At 40.5% G+C, this 23,750-nt stretch overlaps 1 protein-coding gene across 1 annotated transcript in view; it reads right to left on the bottom strand.

Annotated features, from left to right (window-relative positions):
* Positions 1-11,795: 11,795 nt before the first annotated feature.
* LOC148394061 (uncharacterized) overlaps positions 11,796-23,750 on the bottom strand; it is a 41,256-nt gene continuing 29,301 nt past the window's right edge. Inside the window, exons 4-5 of the mRNA XM_088383491.1 lie at positions 14,040-14,149; positions 11,796-11,828 (exon numbers count right to left, since the gene is read on the bottom strand). Coding sequence (XP_088239617.1) covers positions 11,796-11,828; positions 14,040-14,149 — 143 coding nt within the window. The remainder of the gene's footprint in view (positions 11,829-14,039; positions 14,150-23,750) is intronic.

Here is a 23,750-nt window from a genome sequence, read left to right as displayed (position 1 = left end):
AAACAGTAACCTTTGGGGAGGCTGCCAATCACTCGCAAAACAACGTTTCCATCGATCGGCCTGTCTGTGTGATTTATGGCCTCATTTTACACTAATTGAGAATTAGAGGGCGGATTAGTGGGCCTCAACACTTCGGCCTGATATGCACTCTGAGCAGTGTAATCTGTCACGCCGGGATGTCCGACACTCTCTTACTCACAAAGGAGGCGAGGGAGAAAGAGGGAGGCAGTTAGGAGAAGGGGGGCTGTTTCTAATTGAATTCCCGGATAACGCGGAAATTAATTTGACACCAGCGAAATCTGACTACAGCTCCAGTGACGTACGTGCTCCCGAAATTTGCTCGTTTCCACCCCCTTCTCCGGGTTCCTGCCTCGCCTGGAAAACACTATTGATCCAAATCACATCGACTTGAGGCTCCGTGTGACGCATGGAATCCCTAAATCCTATTGTCTCATATTAGGCCAGCTATCTTTGGCCCGTGTAAAGAATATTGCCTTTCATTTTGTTTGACCGTCCGGATGATCTTCTCGAGTAGAACCTCCCTCGCGCGCCGCGCGCGGAATGCCCCGAGTCAACAGTTGCAATTGAATTAGCGTCCCGGCTCGCCAGGTCCATTGTCTGGGTAATTTGTCGTGTAAGTGGCAAAATGAAAGCACTCGCCACGCTTCTCTGAGCACCTGCTGTTGTGTCACTCATCGCCAAGGATACGGCAAGAAAGGAGGCCCGAATGTTATCAAAGATCACACGTTAACCCGCTTTGCCGTAATCGCATCAGCCACAACATTAGGATCGTACCACGGCGAACGCTGCTAACAAACATGTTGTATTGCGTGTGGGTGAGCTGGCATTAAGGGCTTCTTAGCAAGCTAAAAGACGCATTCATCTGTGTAATGAACTTTGGATGCTTGCTAACTTAATCCCACTAATGCCTGCGAGAGTCAATTAGCGCAATGAGATTCAGTGCGGTTTTTATCCGAAAGAGCGGCGGTCTATAGTTGTTGTTTTTTTTGCCCCACCAATAATTTTGAGTTTTGTTTGTATAAAATAAAGTCACATGGAGTTTTGAAGGCACCGTGGCCTCAGATTCCCAAGAGTCACATATTTGAGCAAGCATCAGAAATTTTAAATCTGACAAAAATTTCTTTTTCTTTCAGTTTTCTGACTACGACAATGTTTTGTTAAAATTGTGCAGCTAAAAAAAATACATCAGGTTTTAGCAAGAATCTGGTATGGTAAAGCTTAATAACCTCCACTTTGTTTTTGTGTTGTTAATTGATAATCACTAATTAGGCCAAACTCAACAAGTTGGATTTTACGGAAATCCCATTATGTTACAGGAAATTAATTTACAGGTCTTTTTTATTCTGGGAGGTCCACCAAATGTAAATACTCACCAAGATGAAGGCATACTAAAAAATTTGTGAGGTTTAGAACATATGAATCCCTCGAAATGGCAATTCATTAGGTTTCAGGAATAATGACAAAGAAGCAATTTCAAGAGGGCCTTTGCACCGCATGCCCGGGTCCTGAATAAATGACAGGATGTGATAAGTAAGACAAGGCTGTTAGCGGGCACGGTCATGGTCTACATTGCCCTCTGTGCATCTCCGAGGATGGGAGCACGTGTTCTGAACCCTCTTAACTTTTTCAGCATGGCCTACATTGACCGTTGCATTGTAGCAGGCAGCGCACGGTGGCGTACAAAAGGTCCCTATATAGCTGCCTGCCTGCGTGCTCATTTCTTATTCAGGCCCGCTGGGACGAGAGGGCGAGCTGGGGGGGGGAGGTGGTGGGGGATAACTGAGAGGCTGATGGAGACTAGGTGACAGCTCGGAATAGGCCATCAATAGATCCATCAGGCGGGTAATTTGGAGCGCGCTTAACATACATCAGTGGAGTCGCGGGAGCTGGTATCTGTCTTGTCGTGGAATCACAGTAAATAAGAGTTAAAGATGGTGTCAGGTCTGACCTGCCTGACCTGCCCCCCCCCCTCCCAACTCACACACACACACCTGCTTCTAGGCAGCATCAATGGAGCGTGGCACAGATGGGGCAGGGATTAACACGTAGAATAATATTATTAATGTCTGTGTTTGAGAGACATTTATAAAAATAACACAAGCTTGAGATACTATATCAAGGAAAAGCAGAGAAGTCTGAATAAGGAATAATACAAAGAAAATAAAATTAGACCATCACTGAGGGTAGAATTAGCTCTGAGTATCAAGTCTTTTGTTGTTTTAGTGTATTCAAATCAGGCACAAACCACACAAGCAAGACACATGGTAGTAGTCTAAAATAAAGAGAAATAACTGATATAGGCCTGGTGGTTAATTTTAAACTTAATAAATATCGTCTTTGTTGTTTTGGAATTTGCAATTGAAAATGAGGATATTTGAGGATTTCCATCATACTGTAAAAATAAAGTTTTCATGGAAAACATGCTGTGGGCTTGTGAGTATTGTTTAAAGATTTTTTTTTTCAAAGATGATTTTCCTTGTCTTTTTAACAACTATGAAATAATATTTATGTTCTACTTCACGATCGATTTGCAATTAAGAGTTCTGACCAAATACAAGCATTGGAGGGAATGGTCAGGTATTTTCGATTGATGAATTAATTAATTATACAATTTCAATCAAATGTTGCTAAGTAAAACCATTAAACTCCAAGGCTGTCCCACTCTGGCGCTGCTTCTCAACCACTACACATATAACAATATAGAAACTTTATTATGTGCTGTTTGGGATACCATGATCTTTCGTGTAATCATACATGAATGTACGTAGCTACATTTTAAATACAAAGCCTGCTTTGACAAATAGGATGGAGTATTTCCCAGTGACACTTTACAAACAACAACGCTGCAGGTGCTTTGAAAACACCGTACAACACCAGAGGGCAAGCAGATGAGCCTCATCCCAGTAGAAGACATGCATGTGTGTGTGTGTGTGTGTGTGTACGTACACAGTGCACAGCATGCGACTATAAACGTGAAGCACCTAAGGCTTACTGCTGTTCTTGCCACTCAGACTCCCTGCTAGCCTTTCAAACAAACGCCAACCGCCATTGAGGTGTCACCTTGCATTCATGGGTTATTTGGTAAGATGAAATTTACGACACTAATCTACACCACATGACGCTAACCTCAATCACTGTCCCTGATATTCATACTAGCATCATCATAGGACAAGAAAAAGCGCTCCTGCCGCATCTTGCTCCATACCAGCAAGAGGCAGTGCACAACATTTGTGACTGACTAAAACAAAAACAAATGAGGAAGGATTTAAAGGATATAAACCAAGTCAGTGTTTGCATAAATACATTCAAGTTAATTAAAAGATGACTCAACATTTTTGCAGTTGAAATAAATGCTAAACAGTAATTACAACAAAACAGACCATGACCTATGCTACTCACTAACAGATCTGACCCCATGACCCCTGCTGTACTATCGGACTGCTGCTGGTCCTTCGGGTCATGCTTTAATTAAACCCAGAGAGTGAGTCCACTTGCGCTAATGCTATTCTGGTACAACTTGGTTCTTGCTCTTCTTTGCTTTGAGCATGCATCACCTACCTTAATCAAAATTGTCAGTTAAAATGAATCCAGTAGCTTGAGTAATTAAATTTAATTGGATCTTGTCACTTTGCATGCTGCCAGTGGTTTGATCCTCACAGAGTGTTTGCTGCCTCGACGCCATACCGACTTTTATTGCGCCTTTATTATTAGAGCCTCCGCTAGGTACACTGAAGCCCAATCTGACAACGCTTTGAACCTCAAAAAGTTCTCCTTTGGAGTTGGATCATCTTGATGATATCACCCTCATTTGGTGAGAGGTTAAAGTCCAAGGAGACAAGTGCCCAAGACTGGGATGTGTGGTGCCAATCAAGAGTTTGTTTTACTCCAACCAAGGTCTCCTCCCCTCTGGAAGATGCTACAGGGCCCTCTATTCCTGAACAAGCAGATTCCAAAACCCAGCTCAACTCTACACGTAAAGTGAAAACAATCATGTACACAAACAATCATAAATTTCAGGTTTCTTTGCACTTTTGGACAGATACTAAACTGCATTTCACATTTCTCAGTCCATGTATTATTTGCAGTGACAATGAAGCACAATTTATTGTAATCTAATTTTGGAGCAGAGGTGTGAAATTTGACACCCATCTCTTCCTTGTTTTAGCATGCTGTGTTGAAAGCAATTTGTGCTCTCCTCAGACAAGTACAAAATATGGGATCTTGTCACTGTTTGAAAGCATTCCACTATTTTGTTAAAGAGTTTAATTTAATAAACCTATAGCGCTAACAACCTTGGATATTGAACGGGACGATTTAACATGTTCTTGATCAATAAAGGTCTAATTTCATTGAAGTGAGACTAATAAATGCATGGATGTCAAATTCAGACAATTAAATTAGCTAGCCTTTGAATAATCTAGATTCCAAAGTAAAATATCAATGAAACTGTTCACCTTTCTACCAAGCACATGTTAAGCACAATAATGAACAGATGCGCGATCTCCACTTTATAGCCCAGACACACAAACACACTCAAAATCACCAAAATGAGAAGCAGTATTTACTTTTGCCATTCATGACAAAATAATTGTCTTCCATGCATGTCCAGTCATCATCGGAAGACTATATTTACACGAATATCAACATTTGAACACAGATTTTCGTAACCCTGCTTGAATCTTTCAAAAGCCTGAAACAATAACATACAGTAGTAACTAAAATAAATCTAAATTTATGAACCCAATCAATGTAAATTGATTGTCCGTGTTGAAAAGTGAATCGACTTGAAGATAGAACAGAAAGCAAATACGTGAGCACAAGTAGCGGCAACAACACTTCCTAAGGTGAAGTTTTAGATCGTTTTCATGTTAATTTGGTTCTTGGGGATGAACTTTCTCGACTGATTATAAAGCAGCGTTTTTGAGAAATTCCACCCCAATTGACTCCAAAAGGCTCAATGAAAGAGACAGTGACTGGTGACGTCTGCAAACATTGCACCTGACGCAGTGACGCGGAAGGCCAAAAGGTGGAATAGCTTTTCCCGGGTGCGAGTATTTGTGTTGCCAGAGGAATGAAACATCTAAACGGATTGGTCGGGATAGGAGTGACCCCCACCCCACCCCCAGCTCCAGACTTGGGAAGAACATGGAGGAATTGAGCATAAAGCCGCACGAGCTATGGCGGCGGGCGAATCTTTATTCACTGGCAGCCACTTGCTGCTAAAGCACATTCCCTTTCAATCCATTAGGCCTCGCCGTCCCCTTCCCCTTCGTCGCACCGCACACCCCTTAATTTGACAATGACAAAGAGCCACTTGCAGATTTTAAATTTCATAATTTTAATCTGTCAAGTCTGACATTTAATTAGTGGCTTCCTAACCTGTGTCTGCCTCGCTCTGTGAAGGGCGACGTTTGTTCCGATGCCGCGGCGCAATCTCCGTTTACGAAAGGAGAGGAGGCGAGTGGATTAATATATATGTACATTAGCAGCTGCTGCAAAGACAATACATGGCCAGCGAGGCCATTACAGCCTAATGCAGACAGATGAGGTTAATAATATTTGGGAAGTGTTGCTCTATTAAGCGAAGCGCTGATTAAGACCTGAGTGGGCTTTGCCCCCCTCCATTCCCTCCCCTGATTGTGTGAGGGGACGCCTTTTGTTCTGACGGAAAGCAGAGCGAGGCGGACAAAACAATAGTGTCCGACTCTAGGTTCCGGCCCACAATGAGGTCGGGCTTAATGAGAATCTTTACAATCCTGGACGGGTGTTGATGGAAGTCCGACGTCCAGCCGTAACTTCATTACGCAAACAGATGGAAATGGAGGACGGTGAATCTTCCAAAAAGAAAGAGCTTGGCGATTGCTTTTGTCATGCTCTTGATCGTATTGGACCTCATTAATCAATTCCATCAGATTCCGCCACTTTGGTAAAATTTTTCACCATAAAGATAGAGTTGCAACTCTGCCCAAAAGGCAGCTATTTTAAGAATCAATATTTTAAGGCCCAGTGATGGCATGGAATTTTTATAATGTTGATATTCTGTGCATATGCTGACATACATGTTTTAAACAATATTTTTTTCTCAATTTAAAATGAGTCTTGAAGTCGTGAAAAACTTTAAAAAAAAAAAACATGCTTAACTACAATAACTACATATAGGCCAATGCCGAATATCCCTTTTGTTACCATTACAAGCTCCACACAAGACTTTAAAAGCGCTGATTGGATTTACATGATAACTAAAAATAAAATGCTTTAAAATCATACTTAAATTATTCACCTCAAATCTCACCACTGCTGCTCATGGTTTCAAACGTTTGCATCTTAACTTCCAGGAATACAGACAAACTGATTGCAGACTACGAATGGAAGCCTATAGGGACAGCAGTCTATTTAGAAATTCTAATAAGCTTCAGGGGGGGTCCTTGTGTTCCTAGCTAGGACAGGGACACACTGGGACATCTTTGCAGGGCTCACTAGAGGTGACTTGCCTCTTCAGCTTCTTCAAAGAAACTAGAAGAGCAGGAAAGTTCACTCACAATCTTCCTCCTGCTCATGAACATCTACTCACGAGCCTCCTCGGACATGGCCCCAAAAAATTCAGAGAGGGATTGGGAAATGCTCACAATGCAGGACCATAAAACTTTGTTTGATCGTTGCGTCGTATTCTTTCAGAAATTTACTATGGCCCTCCAAGGCTTTTATGAATGACCCCTGATACAAAAAGAATTCCCCACACTGAGCTAAAATAAAACACTTCATGTGTTCATTTATGCACATGGCTGTATGCACATGTGCACAGGTGGTTGTGTAAATCACGTGGAAAGGCCTAAGTGGAGCCTGATCATGCTCTCATTTCCTGTAGAGGAGAGGTCCATAAATCACTGAGAAGTGCTTTACGAAGCCGCTGTGTCCTCATCTGCCGTAAATACTGTGAAACATCTGAAAAGAAGTACCTTTCCCTTTGGACTTGAGGAAAAACGATCACAAATAAATGCTTTTACATTATTTTAAAATCGCGAGGAGGCATTGATGTCAAAAAGAAAGTGAACTGTATGGCCATGGACAACCCTCGTAAATTCAGCCCGACATCCTCTCGATTATTTATGGTGGTTGACAAGCCTGTTCAAATAATTTATTTGTTCAACAGAGCAATCTGGTTCTAATTCTATTCTTATAGAACAATATATGTTAGATTCTTAATTTTATTCTTACAGTAAGTTGCAGGTTAATGCGACGTAACGCTATAATGGTCAATCGTGTCATTTAGGCCGACAACATTCGTTTTACGTGGGTCTTATCCAAGGAGGTTGCTGCTGCTTTTCAGACTTCTGATTTAGCAAATGAATGTATTTGTGCATGCAAAAAACATGACTATATGTCCATCCGTCCATTTTCTGCCCCGCTTCCCCTCACAAGGGTGCTAACTATGCAATATTGCTAAATTGGAGCAAATTTACATCCACCCAACTTAAACCCAGCTCTTGCAAATGCAACATTAATCATCTTTGGCTGGAACAGCAGCATGTGTGCAACATTATGTGAATTTGTGCGCTTGCGTTTTGTGAGGTCCCTTGTTGACTGCTCAAGGAGAGAATTAGCGAGAGGGCGAGATGATCACATGAATAAAATACAGCCGCTAGCTCATTACTAATGCTATTATTCACTAATTAACATTATTAAAGCATCTAATAGACTCCTCCCGAGTCCCCCTGCCTCTTTTCAACCAGGTCCCCGCTCCTCGGTCCCTCCCATTCCTGCACATGAAAAGAATAGCACATCAAACGAAGCCTGCTTTCGTCGTGTTGGGGGATTCACAGGTGCACAAATGCGCTCTGCTGGGAAAGAAGAAAAAAAAATGCCTCGTCCGCCCTCGTCGTACTCTATAGGCTTCCACTCCGGCCTCGCCGTGACACGCGTCGCTCATCGGAAGCATAACAACCCCCTCATTAGTAGCTGGGTGAGAAACAGGGCCGAGCGCTGCCTAATTAGATCCCCGTCTGAAACTTTTGCCCCCACCAGCATCAGCACCATGTCCCCTTCATCACAGCGAAATGCTGACATGTATGCAGTGAGGTTTAATCAAGTGTGCATGTTAGGGAAAGTTTTGCTAACGATTTGTGTCACTGAGACATGCATCGAAAGAGACTTGCACGCTCAACGAAAATGATCCCAGCCAAGGTGTCCCCTCATATTTTTGTCTTTTTTTGCACTTTCACATTGAGTGAAAGCTCAGCTCGTGAACACTTTAAAGCTTCGAAAATTCGAAGACGGAAATTTTGGTGGACTGCCTGCTGTATGAAGATAGCTGTGGGATGTAATTTGTTTTTAAACATTGGGATACCCCTCGTAAGTGAGAAGACATTTTTTGAACCTTCCTCGCTCAATTTCAGGAGCAATTTTTAACTTTGTACCCCATTTTTCCTGGAGATTCCTCTAAATCAATGATTGTCAATCGATGGTCTGCGGCCCTCGAGTGATCCGTGGCGGTATTATAGGTGGTCCACGAAATTGGAAATGGAAAATAAGTGTAACATATTTACAAATAAAATACATTTCTTATTTAGACTTTATTTATTTTCCAGCTGGAGACGAATGGGGGTCCTTAAATAAACAAAAAAAAATTAACAAATGATATCCACTTTTGATTGGGGCTTATTTGCCCAAACTGGTGGATAAGGCAATTTTTGTCCTAAATGTCCTGGGTGTGCAACCCAGGTCAGAAAAATCTGTGACTTTAATCCATGAGCAAAATTACACAAATTTCTGCAGCATCCTAACTTAATTCTATTTTAGTTTCAAATGAGTGAATAATAATATCCATTGGTGCTTTATGCTTTGTTTTCTAGGAAGCAGATATATTAAAACTTGCATAATGCATGCAAGGAAAGAGCGGGAAATTGTACATCCTCTGAATACAATAATTATTGTTCATATTCAGAGATACCCAACATTAACATCATCATTCACAGACCATCGGCTGTCCAAGGAGAGAAAAGGCGTTATTCCTTCTTTTGGGCTCATTATTTTCAAATAAACATGATGGCAAGGCAAATGATGAATATGTAGATACTTGCAGAGATATTAGCAGCACCTTCCTTGATTGGTTTTCTAGTTTTAAATACTTGATGTTCTACTATGACCTTAAAGAAGATTTCACTGGAACACAATATAAATATTATTAAAGAAGTCTTTCATCATTGCGAGTTGAGAGTCCTCATGCTTTAAATTGCATTCATATTTTTATTTCCGCCAATACAATATAGACTGACTGCATGCATATTAATCCTAACGGACTAAAAGTTGAAAAAAAAAAAAATAATGAAAGGGAACGTCTGCAAACGAATGCAAATTGTGCATTTTTATGAACATATTAAGTATGTTCCTTTGAGTATAGATACTTCATTCATATACAAATTTGCTTAATATAGCTTTCCACTGTAAATATTATTTGAAATAACAACAAATGGTAGTTGATCCACTGTAACATTATGACAATTCTCCCTATCGCAATCTGTCTTGCTTTCTACTCCGTCATTCTCATTTCTTTTGACTGAATGATGCATTCTGACAGTTAAATTAAAAAAGAAAAGAAAAAAAAATTGCAGTTCTCATCCCTGTGCAGCTGAAAAGCAGCATCCTATATTTCCTCCTCTCTTCCGCTATCCTCCTGTCTTGATTAAATCTGCTGCTCCCTGCAGGATTATTAGGATTCTAATGCAATCTGAATTTCAGGAACTTGTTTGCTTGGTTACCTGTCACGCCACATCAGCTTGTCATATTAGTGCTGATCGTTGGGCTTCACCTAATCTGCTTTAAACAATTTCATTGGGCGCTGCTCTATAAATCATCCCACTAATGGGACTGACGCGAGGCAACCACGCTAGGTAAACAAATCAGCTTTGTTTTACGTTAGGCAGCAATGAACTTGGCTTTATCAACTTGCCATCGATTCACGCGCGCCACAAGGTCAACATCTCTGCGGCCGCTCATCAGCGGGAGTGAGGGAGTGATTGCACTCAGCAATTAGAATATGCATCGAGCAGAAAACACATCTTTGACGTACTCGTTCATTTCTCATCAAAGCCGAGGCATTTCAAAGTAATGCTTTTTTGAAAGGCCAAATAAAATCAATTTGTACGTTTATTGACAGGAAGGGGCTGCTTAAAAACTCGTTAACTTTAATGACTCGTTCAAATGTGTTAAGGCTTTCCCCATGAACTGATTCTTTTTATTAAAAGGCCTGCTGCTTGTATTATTATTATTATTATTGTTATTGTTATAATTATAATAATATTATTTTGTATATCAAACTACTACTATATCTACTTGAATGAAGTAGTGAGACCAAAACCACACTCTAATACTTTTGTACAGTGTCTTCATGCACCTTGTTAGTTTTTAAAGTTAAAACAGAGCGTTTAATTTATTGCAACCTTTCATACGGTATTAACAGTGGCCAACGTCTACACTTTTTGACAAGAGTATTCTGCCAAGACTGTATGTTTCATTGTTTTAAGTCATTTATTACACTTTTATGACAGCTAAGAATGTGAATGTTACCTAAATTGTCTTTTTATGATGATGATGGCCACAATTTGACCCTGGGACTCGTTATTTCCACCATTAAATCGTTCGATTATGTGACACAGCACAGATGAAGTCATCTTTGTACTTGAAGAATATGTCACTGGGGTCTTGTTCGCCCCAAAAACAATAACAGAGAAGTGAATGCACTGGCTGGAATCTTACAAAGACTTTCCAAAACTTTCCAAAGGTCTCAAATGAATGCAGGTGTGATTTATACCTATCGATGAATGAGGCAATCCTGCTCAAGTGTGTCAGAGAACAAGAAACAAGGAGGAACAAATAGCGCCAAGCTGGCCTGTTCAGCGACGTGTCATTGGATCTTTTCACACCAATACATCTCCCTAATGCAGGCAATTTCCTGCAGCTTTCCGCCCTGGGAGGGGATGTGACCTTTGTGGTCTACTCCTGAAGACAATTCTAATGTTTGCCAACAAGGGGCGGATTAACTCACCTATTCTCAACCTGTGCTATTGGTTGCTTTTTGGATGAAATTATTTGTACATTTAGCTTGTCGTGCACAGTTGTAAAGATGAACTTAGAATTGTTTTAATTAACTGGACTTGTAAAACGTGTTCATTAGATTTTTGTTTGTTAAAACCTAGTTAAACTCTAGTGCAGGGGTGTCAAACTATTTTTTTTCGCGGGCCGCATTATAGTCATAGCTTCTTTCAGAGGGCCATTATGACTGTCAACCCAAATAAATGTATGAGCACCTCATTATATACAGTAAAAGCTACAAATCAAACTGACAAATAACTCGTTTTCAAATCAGACGAGTAAAAACTGGTCAAATAAAAAATAAAAAAAGATATTAAAAGTGAAGACAATTTGCAATTCTAGTAATGACACGAATTTGATGCACAATTTGTCTTCACGGGCCACTTAAAATAATGTGGCGGGCAGTATTTGGCCCCTAGGCCTTGAGTTTGACACCTGTGCTCTATTTATGTACAGGCATAATTCAGATTTTGTTTGGACATAGGCAGATATGCATGCAATGTATGGGTTACCTGTTTTATGACTGTCATAGTTTGACCCTAACATGATTTTTTAAATTTCCATTATTTCCTATGGGTAAAAATGTTTTGAGATTGAAAAGATGACTATGTTCCACCTTAGAGGTTCCATAGGAGATGTTCTAAACGCACTTAAAATGACAAGAGGGTGTCACTTTGGCAGCGCCTTCACGAGGAAAGTCGAGGCGCTTGGATGTGAATCTGCCAAAGTGGTTGACAAGGCATGTGGAGTAAACACATGTCAACATCTGCGTGTCTTTTTAGGGATGGGGGTGTGAAATCCTTTTGTGTCTTGCACCCGTCACGCGACAGTCGTGAGGCAAACTTTCACCACTTGAAAAACCCTTCACATCATCAAATCCTAGCTGGCATGTCGAGCGTAATCTTCTCAATTATCCGCCTCTCTGTTTCTGAGCGCCTTTGGCTCGCACCCTTCTGATTCCTCATGTATGTTGTCGGGATGGTGACAATAAGAGGTAAACAACAGGGAGGGAGGAGAGGTGCATGGAATTGGGTGTGGAGGTTTGGGGATTGTGGCATTCACCAAATCCTCCAGAGGCCTGGTGAGGAAACCACCTCACAGCCTAAACTGCTTTTTGCTGGGGAGATATTGACAGCAATTACAGAGTGAACCACTCGATGGGAAGGAGTGAAAACTCAGCACAAGAGCCAGGCTGACGTTTTACCTTCCGCATGTTACCTTTGAGTGATGTGCTATTATGACAGTTTAAAAAAATCAATGTGTGTCACAAATGGATGACACGTGGTACTAAAATAGTGTATTTCCGCAAAATAATTGCTGGGGGCATTTATATAATCAATTGCAGATGGGAAAGGCATTTAATAGAGGGAATATTGTTTTGTATTAAAACTGTGTAACAAAAAACTGTTTTTAGGGAGGCTTGAACCGATGACAGGCATTTCAATTCATTTTAAAGTGATAAACATATTTGCTAAATGAATAAATTGAGTCATGGGGTTGGTCATGGATTGGCTTAAACTTGTAAATCAAAGTAATGTACTACTGTATTAGTTTCAGCTTAGGGAGTGTACCAAAGTGAAGAGTCATGTCAGATAACGTGCTCTGTTTTAGATTTGTTAAGTGCACATTAGAGATGAGTTGGAGCAGATCACAATGTCATCTGTAATGTTGGCCATGAAGCAGTGCAATGAAATACAAACAACATATTCTTTCATCCACTTGATATTTTGTGTGCCGCGTGCCAGGTAATTTCCTACACTGCGTTCCATCTTTACAAGGTCACAGATGAAGCCTCTTTTTTTGGCGAGAGGATGAACTGAGTCCATGAAAGGTAGAAGAAAATGGGAATGACTCTTTATGGCTCATTTCAAAACAGAACTGCGGAGGTGTTATGTTATTTAACCCAAACCTTCTCCCTCTACGATGGTCAGTGCAAGGATCACAAAACCATGGCAAACCCATATATTACTCGCTGTCATAGACCATTCTTCTCTCTTGGTGGTTGACAACACCCCTCCCATCCAACTTGGATGGATCACGACTTTAATTGTTGTCTCCATAGATTAGCTTTGGCGGCCATCCGGGAGGAATGGGAAAGGAAGCATATAGACTGAACTAGGAGCTGAACAGAGCTCAAACAGGTCAGCTACAGTGATGTTTACATTAAACCATCAATATACAAAATATCAAATATTTACAAAAATAAATAGTCACAAATCAAGTCATCCCACATTGATGAGACTAAGTAACCATACGAGGAGCCATTGAATTATATTCAAATTCAAGTTCAGGAAATGTTGAATTTATAGTCTTTGGCTGTGTATAAATGTAAGTTCCTAATTGTTTTGTTAATGTAACAAATTAATAAAACACTCCTTTAAAGTCGTAATATGAATGTCGGCGGTGTAATCAAGTTTTGTATTAAGAGTCACAAAAAAAATATAGTCACACACTTAACACGGGTAATACTGGTTGCCAACATCCTTTGTGCTAGTATAACTAATCTCACACATAGCTAACAGTCCAACAGCTAATGTTGGGGCTGGCACAAGACTACAATTTTCTCATGTATAATTCTTAGTGCTCACAGTAACTACTAACAGTACAGTGTTTGTATATTATTCAATTTCGCCAATGGCAATAGCATGTGATTTTGCTGTAATAAATCTGGCTGCTTTAGTAAGGCTATAAAAAGCTTTGTTTCAGTACCTTTATACTTCACACTGTTCTGTCTTTTGCATTACGACACATTTCATGTGCTGCTCTCTCCAAGGTGAAACGACTGTTCTTTTGTCTGAGGCCTTTGAATGCAGCCTGCCAGCGCCCGTGGGCCCTCAAATGCGCTCCGAGCAACAAGAAGAGAGAAACTTAAGCTGTCCTATTGAATTGATTGAGCATTCATGAAACCAAAGTGAGCCCCCCCCACCTACATCTTCCTCCTCTTCACGTGTGTTAATGACTTGCAGACATTTGCAAGGTCCCGTACGTAGTGCAGCCTTGAGGATCCCCACCTTACAGTCAGGTGCTGCGCTGTAGTGCCCTGCAGGCACAATTCACTTGTTCAATCCCTTATCAGGTGAACAAGAAGCTTCATTTTGCCCCCACACACAGCAGACTTTATTGAAATAAGCGTGCGTTTATTTTCAGCATTGCCAGTGTTACCTTGAAAAGGTAACTTAATTTACCGTATTTTCCGCACTATAAGGCACACCTAAAAACCTCCAATTTCCTCAAAAGCCGCAGTGCGCCTTATAATCAGGTGCGCCTTATATATGGACCAATATTGAGCCACTACAGCAGGCGTGTCCAAAGTCCGGCCCGCGGGCCAAATGTATATATCTAAGTTTTAAAATGGGCCATTCATTGAAAGTACGCCTTATAATATGATACTTTATTTCAGTTTTTGTATGAATCTCAAATAGTTCCAATTAATATTACTCATTTTGTAATCACCATCTGCTTGATTGAGTTTTTTGAAGTGGGTAAAGTGTACCAGAGGTTTTTGAAGTACTCATCACCTTGCAATTACTTTTTAGATGTTTCAGACCGCTATATTGATTTATTAGACTTTTTTTCAGGCACACTCACATATTTAATCCAAATGACTTATTACTTTTGTGTGACAATGCACATAAAAAGACTGAATTGCAATGAGCGCTCAATTATGTCTGCATCTGTAAATCCTCCGCATCCACAATTGGACAATTTGAAAGCAATTTTCGACGCAATAAATGGGCGAGTCAAACAATTTTGGGAAGGAGAGCTAATCGAAAGTCACAAAGAGCAAATCAATGAAAGTGAAAGTAGTAGCATGATTGGTCTTAAAGGAGAAATGGTAAAGTGGAACCAGTGGTACGTTCAAAAGTCAAACAAAGCTTGGTTTTCCAACTATCATCATGTGTGACATGATACTCGTTTGATAAAAAAAATGACAGAATCTTGGATTGATTTTGCATTTTTGATGGCATAAATGAAAGATAAAACATACGAAAAGCAGAAAATGACTGTGACATAGTAAAGTGTCTTGCTACACAAATTATTTTCCCCTATTTGTATGAGATAGCTACTAAGCCTTGCGATGAATAGCAAACCTCTACTGAGTGCAACGATACATTTTGTACCATTTTTGTAAAAATCAACTCTCTTCAAATTTTACTATTATTTAGTTGCAATGTAGAGGAAATATATATATATAAAAGTGACCCCCTTTTAATATATACATTATTTTGACCCACTCAGAGTGCCCACAAGCCACCAGTTGCCCATCCCTACTGTAGGTCAACTGGCGTTGGCTGTAGCAATCATTTCTGGGTCTACAAATACACATGGAATCATCATGAGCTGAAGTATATCACCCTCATGTTGGTGTTCACCTGCATCATATCGCTCCATTTAACCCCGCGACATACTCCAGCCAAGGTGACAGTTCCAATCACAACACAACAACTCCTTCGACAGGCCTGACAGCAAATCATTGTTTGGCTCGACCAGAAACGCCGCACCCCCTGAAAACCTTCAGCTTCCTCGTCACATTTTAATCATCCGCAATTAGTTTTGTTTTAATAACGCTGGCAATTAAAAGGTCCTGCCATCTGCATAATTCATGATGGAACCGCACCGATGTCAGAAATCAAATGCAACAAATTGGAAGTAACAAGTTTCAGACAGTGTGATTCAATTAAGATGCGGGGGAAACACTGGGCCATGCATAATTAAGGGGGCCGGCGAGGCAAGACTCATGTCAGGCCTGTCAGCCCCGCCGCTGCTATTGGATTTGGCCTGTCACACACACTCACATCATTCCAGTACAAATTACAGCTTGCACTCATTTCTTACTTTTATTTGAGTGCTCCTGACTCCATGCGTGTTCATGATGCAGCCATGTACAAAAGTAATTGTTTAATTGTATCACTCTCTGTTCTCATACATGATAGCCAGATGTTAATATTGTTTGTATAATATTGAAAACATTTCCTATGTGATTTTAAAACCTGAGCTTTCAGGTTTTATTTTAAATGTAGTTATTTTGATATTATGATTTTGCTGCTAGTTTTAAAAAAACTATGAATAACGACCACACCTGCTTTAAAAAATAATTACAACTAAATGATTTTAAGAAACAAAAGTGGAATAAAAACTAACGATAGTTAAAAATCCCAAATCATTAAAACCCTGAAAAATGCTGTTTAAAAATATTGACATGGTAAATTATTGTGTCACTATTTGTTGTGATGCAGTATCGGTGGAAATTCTGTTAAAAAAGGATGATCCCTCTTTTTTCATCCAGACATGATGCTTACCATAATTTTCTACAATGTCTTTGTTATTACACAATCACTGTATCATGACTGAATCTTTATCATAAATTCATGATCATTTTGCGTTGCGAGGATTCAAACTGTTGACATGGCAAAATATCCAACAACAATTTACTCAGACAAATAATTGCTAAACTAGTAACATAGATGATTTTTTTTTCTCCTAGACCTTCTCAGTGAGCTCTTTTGTTCAACGAAACTATCAATGCTCCATCGTTGCGTCATGCGTGCTACTATTTATGGCCTCCTGTCTATGTTTGGTACAAAACATCACCATGGCAAAGCGTTGCAAATGTTTCATCTGATGATACAGCCATGTTGTGTGATTTTATAATATTTTGGTCAAAGACTCTTTCTTCAGTCTCACAGAAATACCATCGTTGGTCTTGTTACAAACTATTAAGTGTGATCACTGTCATATGGGCAGTTATTCTGTCTGTGCTTCCCAGTCCGACTGTATACTGAGGTTTGCGGCACTGTAAGACCAGCATACAAATCATAGAACTATGGGCGAGAGCTCCAATTTGTGCCAATTAAATGTGGAGCAGTGGCAAATTATGGCTGAACATGACACGTAACCACATGATCAAGCCTTCATGACTGTTATTATGTTCATGTTAATACAACACTTATTATAAACTGTGACACTTAGTCCAACTCACCATTAAGTCATAGCGACACGTGTGTGACGACGGCCGCAATTACCATGAAAGGTTTGGGCCAAAGATAACTAATCATTCCCATGTCCTTGGTTTATAGAATGTTGTGGCTTTCGGTTGATATGGAAACAAATATAACACAGGGTGGAAAGTGTCTCACTGACTCGCATTTTGTCCAAAAGCGAAATGATTAGCGAGTCCACATGATCTGTGATCTCCCTTGTGGTACGGATGTTATACTGTTAACATCACTATCTTTAGTCACTCTGTATTACCATGGTTATGATCCTGATTCAGGAGTATGTGTTTTGCATTATTTTTTTAAATCTAAAACTGCTAATTTGCCTACCTAAAGGTCTTTGAGCTGCGAATGTTTGGGAACAAAAGGAATTTAGGGTTTCATCAGGTTTTGTAAAAGTTTTAGGCTACGCTCAAACACTATGATGTTCATAATAGTGTTGCAAGCAGTTTTTCTTCTTGCAAATTTTGAAATTAATTTTTAATTAATATTTTTTCAGTGCTGAGTGCTTCAATACACCCATTAAGGATTTGCAAACAGTCATTAGCTGTGTTGCCAAAATTCTTTTTCATTCGCCACTGGTCAAGACCATGTGACCATGGTTATAATATATGCCGACCAATTAGTGTCTCAGCATCTTTATCTTATTAATTTGATAATCACATCACAAAAACATTAGACAAACCAGGTGCATAGCTTTAAAGTATTTTAGCATGAGAGCTACTTCTCAACACTTGCCCATATTAAATCAAGGTAGATAGATAATCGATAATTAAAATAGCTAAAAAATGAAACACTACGAGTTCAGAACATCCAAAGCGATATGAGCTTAAAAATAAGACATACAGTCACAAATTATTAGTTGCTAATCGATTTTCCACCTAATCAATCAAGCAAATTTAGTCAAATACTTAGTCTAATTGTGATACATTACACTATAAATATAAAGCACATTATGCTGGACTGCTAATGATTAGAAACTCACATATGGAGGTCATAAGTCTATGAGAAACATGTGGTAATAAATTAAACGAGAAAACGTTGTACGGCTGCCCCTTACAGATCCCTGGTGAGAGACCGTAAGATAAAGGCAAAATGTTCAAAATGTGTGCTATTTTATGAAACACTTTTGAGACTCTTAATTATCGAACACTTTTCGGGCAATAGTTAAAAGAGGAGGAAATGAAAATAACTCTCTTTATGGGTTTGCGAACACCCCCCTAACTCTTATTTCATTAAACAATCGTAACCACATCTCATAAAAGCACTTTGCTTAATGAGATTTCCTAAGCAGGCCACATTAACGCAGCTTGCCGCCATGCGCTCGCAAGATGCTGTCGGGCCAATGATGGTGTTGTAGAAAACAGTCGGATATTTCCTTCCCAAAAAGTTAAATCACGTGGATTTGTTATATTTATTAAAGTCTAATAATGAAGGGAATAAAAAACAGACATGCACCTTTTTGCTATATTATTGATTTAGACCTAAAGTGTCAAACCAGTCCGCCATATCATTTGTGGGCCAAAAAAGCTAATAAAGCCAGTTCACGTAATGTTTCCTGATAAATATATTTGTTATTTTCATTTAGGTTTAGGGAATGCTGCCTTCCCTTTAAATTAAAACTATTTGGGTGACACAAGACTTCAGGGAAAGGGGCTTGTTTCTATATTCGTCAAAGTCTGTAACTCAACTGGGATAAAGTCTGGGCTTGCCGCAAATCTCAACAAGATGTAGTAAAATGGAAGGATGGATCAACTCTGTCCCCCCATTCTGTGTCAGTGGCATTCATGAAGAAAAGCTAAACAAGTGAGAAAAGTTGGGAAAATGTTTTTCTAAGCAGTGTGAAAGTAGCAGCTTACAGTATGACTGAGTACAAATAGTACACTGGAAGCAGACTAATTGTAGCCAGACGCACCACCTTCTCTTTGGCCTGCATCTGACCCTTCTGCTTTTTTCAAACTTGCTCGATTCGACGCTTTATCAGTCTTTTACTAAATCGGCCCTTGTTAGCAACGTTCCGCCGTAACGACACATGGGAAAATTTTTCAGCTGATTGCCTCAATCTGATTAGGGGCGAAGTTCTGTAGCTGCCATTTTGCACACCTAAGCTCGGTCCATGTTGTAAGTGCCAAGGCCCGCACGGACCATAAACCTAAACCTCAGACGGATGTACGTATCGTTCTGTAATTGCGCTGTTCAAAACAATAGCATGGCCACTTAAGAACTAAAGTTGCCTCAGTCACTCCAGAGGGACTGTGTGGGGGAAACTTTCCCGCGAGAGAGAGTTTTCGACTTTAACGCAGCTGCTTTGGGTTCAACAAAGGGGGGGACGTGGCCCGAGGAGCCGAGCGTGAGGAGAATTGGAGCGTTTAGCTGTCTCCAGACGCAGGGGTCCAAATGAGCCTTGTGGCCCTTGTGCTATCTAATCTCATTTGCATTTCCTTTCAGCAACATGAAAGAAAAACCTAATAGGGGCCCTGATTGTGTATGTTTGGTAGAAATTCTCTGCAAATAATTCCTGGCGAGTTACTTTGAGACGATGAAAGACCGGGGCCTTAAAAAAATAAGACGGGAGAGTTTGCGTGCAGGAAATGTGAAGGTGAATCTATGCGACTTGTGCGTCTGGCGGGGAGTGATTGACTAGCGGAAGGAAAATGCTGGCCCGATGACAAAAGAGACAGGAAATGGGCGGCGAGTGGATCTGACGTGATGGGTGCCAATGCCCCGATTGATCAGTGACTTCGACGCCCCCGCCGGAACCCAGGAAGACGGCGTTGGAGTTGGCAGGCAGCTGAAGGTCACAGCTCACTGTCACAGCACTGTCCGATCGCATTAGGCATCACACCGTCTGGCAAGCGGCTCGCCTTGCTCACATGATGGACAGATGACAATCATCTGCGCTCCATTGTTCCGTGCTGTCTCTGCGTCTGTCCGACGTGAGCGTTTAGGCTATTTTGTTCTCATTTCTGTCTTTGCCAAGTGCCAAACTATTTTGCTCGCAAAAGTGTTGCGTTCAACAGCTTTTATCTATTCCTGTGACGAAAGCAAAAAAGTTGTGCATGTTAAAATCTACAAACTCGACTTAATACGTTTGGTGTACCGCCTCAAAAATCAGACTTATCTTAAACATAAAGTGATTAACTAAGAGAACGGTGATTATCAATATAGCGGGACCTTGGCAACAAAACCCAAATTTGCTCATGAGTCAGAACACGCGTAGTCCTACTGTGCCATGTTTTGGCCACATGATAAAAACTGTCATGAAGGTGTCCCATTGTATATTTAATACCATGGAAATTCTTGAGTACCCTTCTCCTGTCTCGATACCTTTGAAGAATGCGATCCCTCTGATGCCTAGGAAGCTCTCTGCGGCTCGTGGCTTGCGCTCTAAGATGTGACTCCCGAAATGTCAGAAAAAGTCACGTTTATTTGTATAGTCAGCCTTTAATCACAAAAGTCTTAATGGGCTACACACAGTTCACAAAGATCAATGACTAAAAATAAATAAATAAATAAAAAGCCAACTAGAAACTTTATTTGGGGTTAATCATAAGCAAGTGTGCTAACTTCCATTTAAAATGGGAACGTGATTGGATCATTTCACAGACACACCCCAAGTTGTAGCAGGGTGTGCACACTTGTGCAACCACTTTTTTTTTTTTAACTTCATTCTTGAAAGGATTTCAATGTAACCAGTTGAGTTGTTCTCATAGGTAAAATAAAAAGTTTGGGCATTGTAATGATTTATCCTTTTTTTTCCCTCAAAACTGAGATTTCAACTGGGTGTGTTGACATTTGACCCCCGCTGTATATTTGTGATCAACCGTTGACCAGGTGATACAAAAAATGGATGTGGGGAAACTAAAAAGATAGAAGATGCTTTTGGGTCCATTGCTTGTCCCTCAGATATGACAGGTTGTCTGAACGCAGTGCCACATTTGATTTCAAGAAAACATTTTCTTTTCTCCCAAATGTTGCAAAGTTGTCATGCGTAATCCTTGTAGGTTACTTTGGTGCAACCAAACTCACTAATTTATAGTCCAGGGGTCGGTCAAGGAAGGTGTTTGTGCTGGTAGCCAATGAGCTCTTTGTGTTAATGACGAGAGGAAAGGATGGAAAGGTGATTTGGGCAGACAGCAGGTCTGCTTCTCCTCAACGCAAACCTCCACCAGGCAGGCCATTAGCGGAGGTGACGGCGAAAAAGCGCGAGGCAACCTGCTTTGATTCTGATTTACGCTCCTACGCCAACGAAGCCAAACAAATTAGGAGGAACAAAATAATGCGCAGCGAGGAATAAATCACATTAACCGTGAGGCTTTGAACGACAGTCAGACATGAAAGCGAGTGGCGACGGGGGCATCTGGAGGAGAGGGTGGCAGATTAGGAGATGATATTAGGATGCGTCTTCACACAGAAGGCTGAGAACAATCAAGCGACGAGGGTAACGAGGAAGACGAGACTTTGTTCTCTGCTGCCTTTCTGCGACGCAAGTGTTGTTATTCAAATCAACAGTCGCGAGAAGCTCGTTAGCGCGCCAGACAGTTTATGCTCATTATCTGACAAAAAGGTGAAACCCACTGACTGGAAATAAGATAAATGTAACTCTTTCAGCTTTGCTCGTCCTTCTTAAAATGTGATGACAATGCAGTGACACACCTTCATTGCAATGGAAGCTTTTGTTAATAGCCTGCAATTAAAAGATTTAATGGAAGCAAGTCCAAATCAGTAAATAATGTTGTGAGCCATTTCTAATTACGCACTAAATAATTGCAATAGGATTGGAAAATGATGATTTGAGGCATTTGACCTAATTTCCTTGACGATAATTAATTTTAATTATTCAAATAGTTATTTTTAAATGGGGTCGTGCTGAAGTCTTCATGAGACAGCAAATTGGTTGTGTGGAAACAGCGCCTCTGCTGGTGGCAAAGTTATGCAGCTTTAAAAAAAAACCTCAAAAACTTTAAAAACTCAAACTATACGTTCATGTAGACTGCAGAACACTTGCTAAAAGATTTCTCATTCAAATATGAACTTTTTTAATGCCACGAAAATAATTTTCTTTATGCACCGCACGACATTTTGCCGAGCGTTTTCTTTCAAAGTTAACAGATGAGGTGGTGGAAGCCAATTTGCTCGGCGCTCCCACGGCGGATTCCTAGCGACAGCGCTAATAGATGATCCTGTCGTGTAATCATCTCGATCCCCCAGTCCTTGCTCAACAGATGGGCTACATTTCCCATTCAGACCTCTGAGATTGAGAGCTCCTTGACACAGACATGCAAAACTCATTACGCTTCTTATGTGCATACTCCTGCAGGAGATCCCCTGTGATTCCATAATTCCATTTGATTTGAGGGGGAATCCCCCTTTAAATGCATTCCGACAATCACATCCGACAACTGTTGCCTCAGACAACGCTGGTCTCCATTTGACTTAAGTTACCTTTGCCACTGCTGCACTATAAGCTGTTGTTGCCCCTCACACAAATTTCCACCCTGCAACCCCAAAGTATCTGTAAAATGAGCCAGACCATTATTTTGAGTTTCTTGCTGCTTACTGGAGATGAAAACTGAATGGAGATTTCACGGTTCAATTAGCATGACCATATTGATCACATGTATTCGTATGATCAAGATATTATAACACAAATACATTCACAGTAAAATACTTTTTTACTACAAGGTCAGAAAATGAATGCACTTTTTTACACATTAGAAATATTCAAACAGCAGCAACCAAAATCAATTTTAATGTATGAAATATCTGTAGTATTTCATATTTTTTGTCAGGTCAAACAGTATTAACAATATCTATTTTAAACCATAACACTAAGTTTAGAAATTTATCATCTTCTAACTACATATTTTTTTGTAACAACTGCTCATAAATGTGACCACCCAAAAAAAAAAAAATTCTCTGATGGGTTAGCGGACCTAAATGGCTCCAATCGGAAAAAAAGCTTCTCCTAATCTGGATGAATTCTAACTGGGATGCTGTTGACATGATCGCCTTTTGAATTCACCCTTCACAAACAATCAGCCTCTTTGCGAGGACTAAAATATAAATCCTTCTCTCCATCAAGACCTGACAGCAGCATTTGCCTGTTTTCTTCTCCCCACCTTCAGGATACACAAATAACACAGAGGTGCATTTATAGTATTTGTATAATCCGTGAAGTGAAAATTACACACAATTGAGATGAAAGGCAATTAGATAATTACAGCTAATGAGGGCAATCCTTTTCTTTCACCCTCCCCCATAAGAGTGCACTGACTAATTGTCAAATTAAAGAATGCTTCTTTCTCTCACTGACCCCGTGTGGAGTGAAGGGGCGGGCGCTCATGGGAAAAGAAAACATTGGTCCGCCGTGTCGGGCCTGAAGGCTGCAACAGAGCAGGCAGGCAGCGTTTAGAAAGTGATGGGTGTATTAATCACCGCTCCGGTTAAGACAGCTTTACGGCCTGCCTGCCAGCGACACACGCACACAAATGCAGGACTGGAGCGGGCAAGCGGCCAAACAGGAAGCACCGTCGCATTCGCAGGAAGTGAAGCGGTGCGGTCGTCGAGCTGGTGAACTTTGTCTGATGAGGTCAACGTTTCAATTCATTGCACCTGATGCACATTTGTTCTGGGCGACATTTC

This window comes from Syngnathus floridae, chromosome 8, assembly GCF_059516105.1.
Source record: "Syngnathus floridae isolate MCC-2025c chromosome 8, RoL_Sflo_1.0, whole genome shotgun sequence".
Classification (NCBI taxonomy): Eukaryota; Metazoa; Chordata; class Actinopteri; order Syngnathiformes; family Syngnathidae; genus Syngnathus; species Syngnathus floridae.
This window is presented reverse-complemented; position numbering and strand designations above follow the sequence as displayed.